The 1,741-nt window shown below is 43.3% G+C and overlaps 1 protein-coding gene across 5 annotated transcripts in view; it reads left to right on the top strand.

Moving 5' to 3' along the window:
- The window catches only part of Nme2 (NME/NM23 nucleoside diphosphate kinase 2), a 17,193-nt gene that overhangs the window by 5,808 nt on the left and 9,644 nt on the right, over positions 1 to 1,741 (top strand). Inside the window, exons 4-5 of one of the 5 annotated variants that reach the window (XM_015495464.2) lie at positions 272 to 384; positions 810 to 1,116. The exons of the other annotated variants lie outside the window; for them this stretch is intronic. Coding sequence (XP_015350950.1) covers positions 272 to 384; positions 810 to 927 — 231 coding nt within the window. The 3' untranslated portion in view covers positions 928 to 1,116. Of the gene's footprint in view, positions 1 to 271; positions 385 to 809; positions 1,117 to 1,741 lie in introns of those variants that run through there. 5 annotated transcript variants of the gene reach the window in all.

Below are 1,741 nucleotides of genomic sequence, written 5' to 3'. Positions count from 1 at the left end.
TTTTTTTTTTAAATAGGATAATGCATTTATTTTTTTTTTTAATATTTATTTATTTATTTTAGTTTTTCGGCGGACACAACATCTTTGTTTGTATGTGGTGCTGAGGATCGAACCCGGGCTGCACGCATGCCAGGCGAGCGTGCTACCGCTTGAGCCACATCCCCAGCCCTTGAATGTCATCTTAATGGGGACTTTTTCTGAATTAATAGTTGCCAGATTTTCTGCTGAGATTGGGTTTCTTCCTTGATCACATTCTCTTTTGTCCTTGAAGGTCTGGGAGGGACTAAATGTGGTGAAGACAGGCCGAGTGATGCTCGGGGAGACCAATCCTGCTGATTCCAAACCTGGGACCATCCGTGGGGACTTTTGCATCCAAGTTGGCAGGTGGGATTTAGTGTTTTTTTACTCTATTCCCAAATCTGAATTGCCACAAAAATTTGGGCTTCTGAGGCTGGAGGTAGACATGATAACACATGCAGGTCAGTTTTAAATCAGAGTTCACTGTCCTCTAAAGTTGGTGGTTGACTTTGAGGGCTCTCTGTCTTTGGTCGTCATCATCCTGTGGTTGTGCCTAAGTAGAACCTGACCTTCCCTGAAGGCTGTCACTGCTTGTATCAGTGTTGCCAAGAGGGCTGGGTGTGGGGAGGTCCTTCTTCATCCTATTAACGGCAGCTGTGAGTTTTTTCTTTTGCTACATGGTCTAAAGTGCATGCACCTTTGGGCTCTAGACTTTCTGGCATTGGGAATGTGGTGGGTTTCTGGGCTTAATTCTTCTGGTCTTGGTAATGTGGCCATCTCTTCCCCACCAGGAACATTATCCACGGCAGCGATTCTGTGGAGAGTGCAGAGAAGGAGATCAGCTTGTGGTTTCAACCTGAGGAACTGGTGGATTACAAGAGTTGTGCACAGGACTGGATCTACGAGTGACAGGAGGGCAAGCCACCATGCTTTGCTTGTCTACTTCCCGCCATTCCCATGGGCAGGGGACCAGACTATAGCAAATCTAGTTATTTCTGGAATAAATAAGAGTTTCTTCAAGGGAACTCTTGAGCTGTGAGTACTCCCTGTACAGTGTTATGTGCTACCATCAGATTAAAGTGTTTCATCTCAACATAAGATTAGTTGAATTGGTTACTTTGTATTGCTTTGCATTCTTCTTTTTGTGTTTTCTGAATATCTGAGCTACTGGAGTATAAATACTATATAAATTATTTATATTGGCTTGAAGATCTCACATACACACAGGCATTCTCTTTGCCTATTTACCTCCTCACCTTCTGCATGTCATCCACTCTTGGCACAGAGCCAGTCAACAAGTATTTATGGAGGATCTATTAGGTTGTCAAAACTAATAGGAGCTGGGTGTGGTAGCACATGTCTGTAATCCTTGCAGCTCAGGAGGCTGAGGTAGAAGGACCACAAGTTTGAGGCTTGCCTTGGCAACTAAGTGAGGCTCTAAGCAACTTAGAGAGACTCTGCTCAAAATAAAAAACAAAAACTAATAAACCAGGGCTGAGGATATGGCATAGTGTTAGAGCATGCCTGGGTTCAGTCCCCCCCCACAAATACACAGAGATTGTACTGGATACAGAGGATTCATCAGAAATAAAAGATATCGGGCTGGGGATATAGCTCATTTGGTACAGTGCTTGCCTTGCAGGCCATGAATTCAATCCCTAGCACCATACACACACACACACACACACAAAAAAAAAAAAAAAAAAAAAAAAAAAAAAAAAAA

The sequence above is a fragment of the Marmota marmota genome, unplaced genomic scaffold, assembly GCF_001458135.2.
Source record: "Marmota marmota marmota unplaced genomic scaffold, marMar, whole genome shotgun sequence".
NCBI classification, from domain to species: Eukaryota; Metazoa; Chordata; class Mammalia; order Rodentia; family Sciuridae; genus Marmota; species Marmota marmota.
Note: the sequence above shows the minus strand (reverse complement) of the source record. Positions and strands in the feature narration are given on the sequence as shown.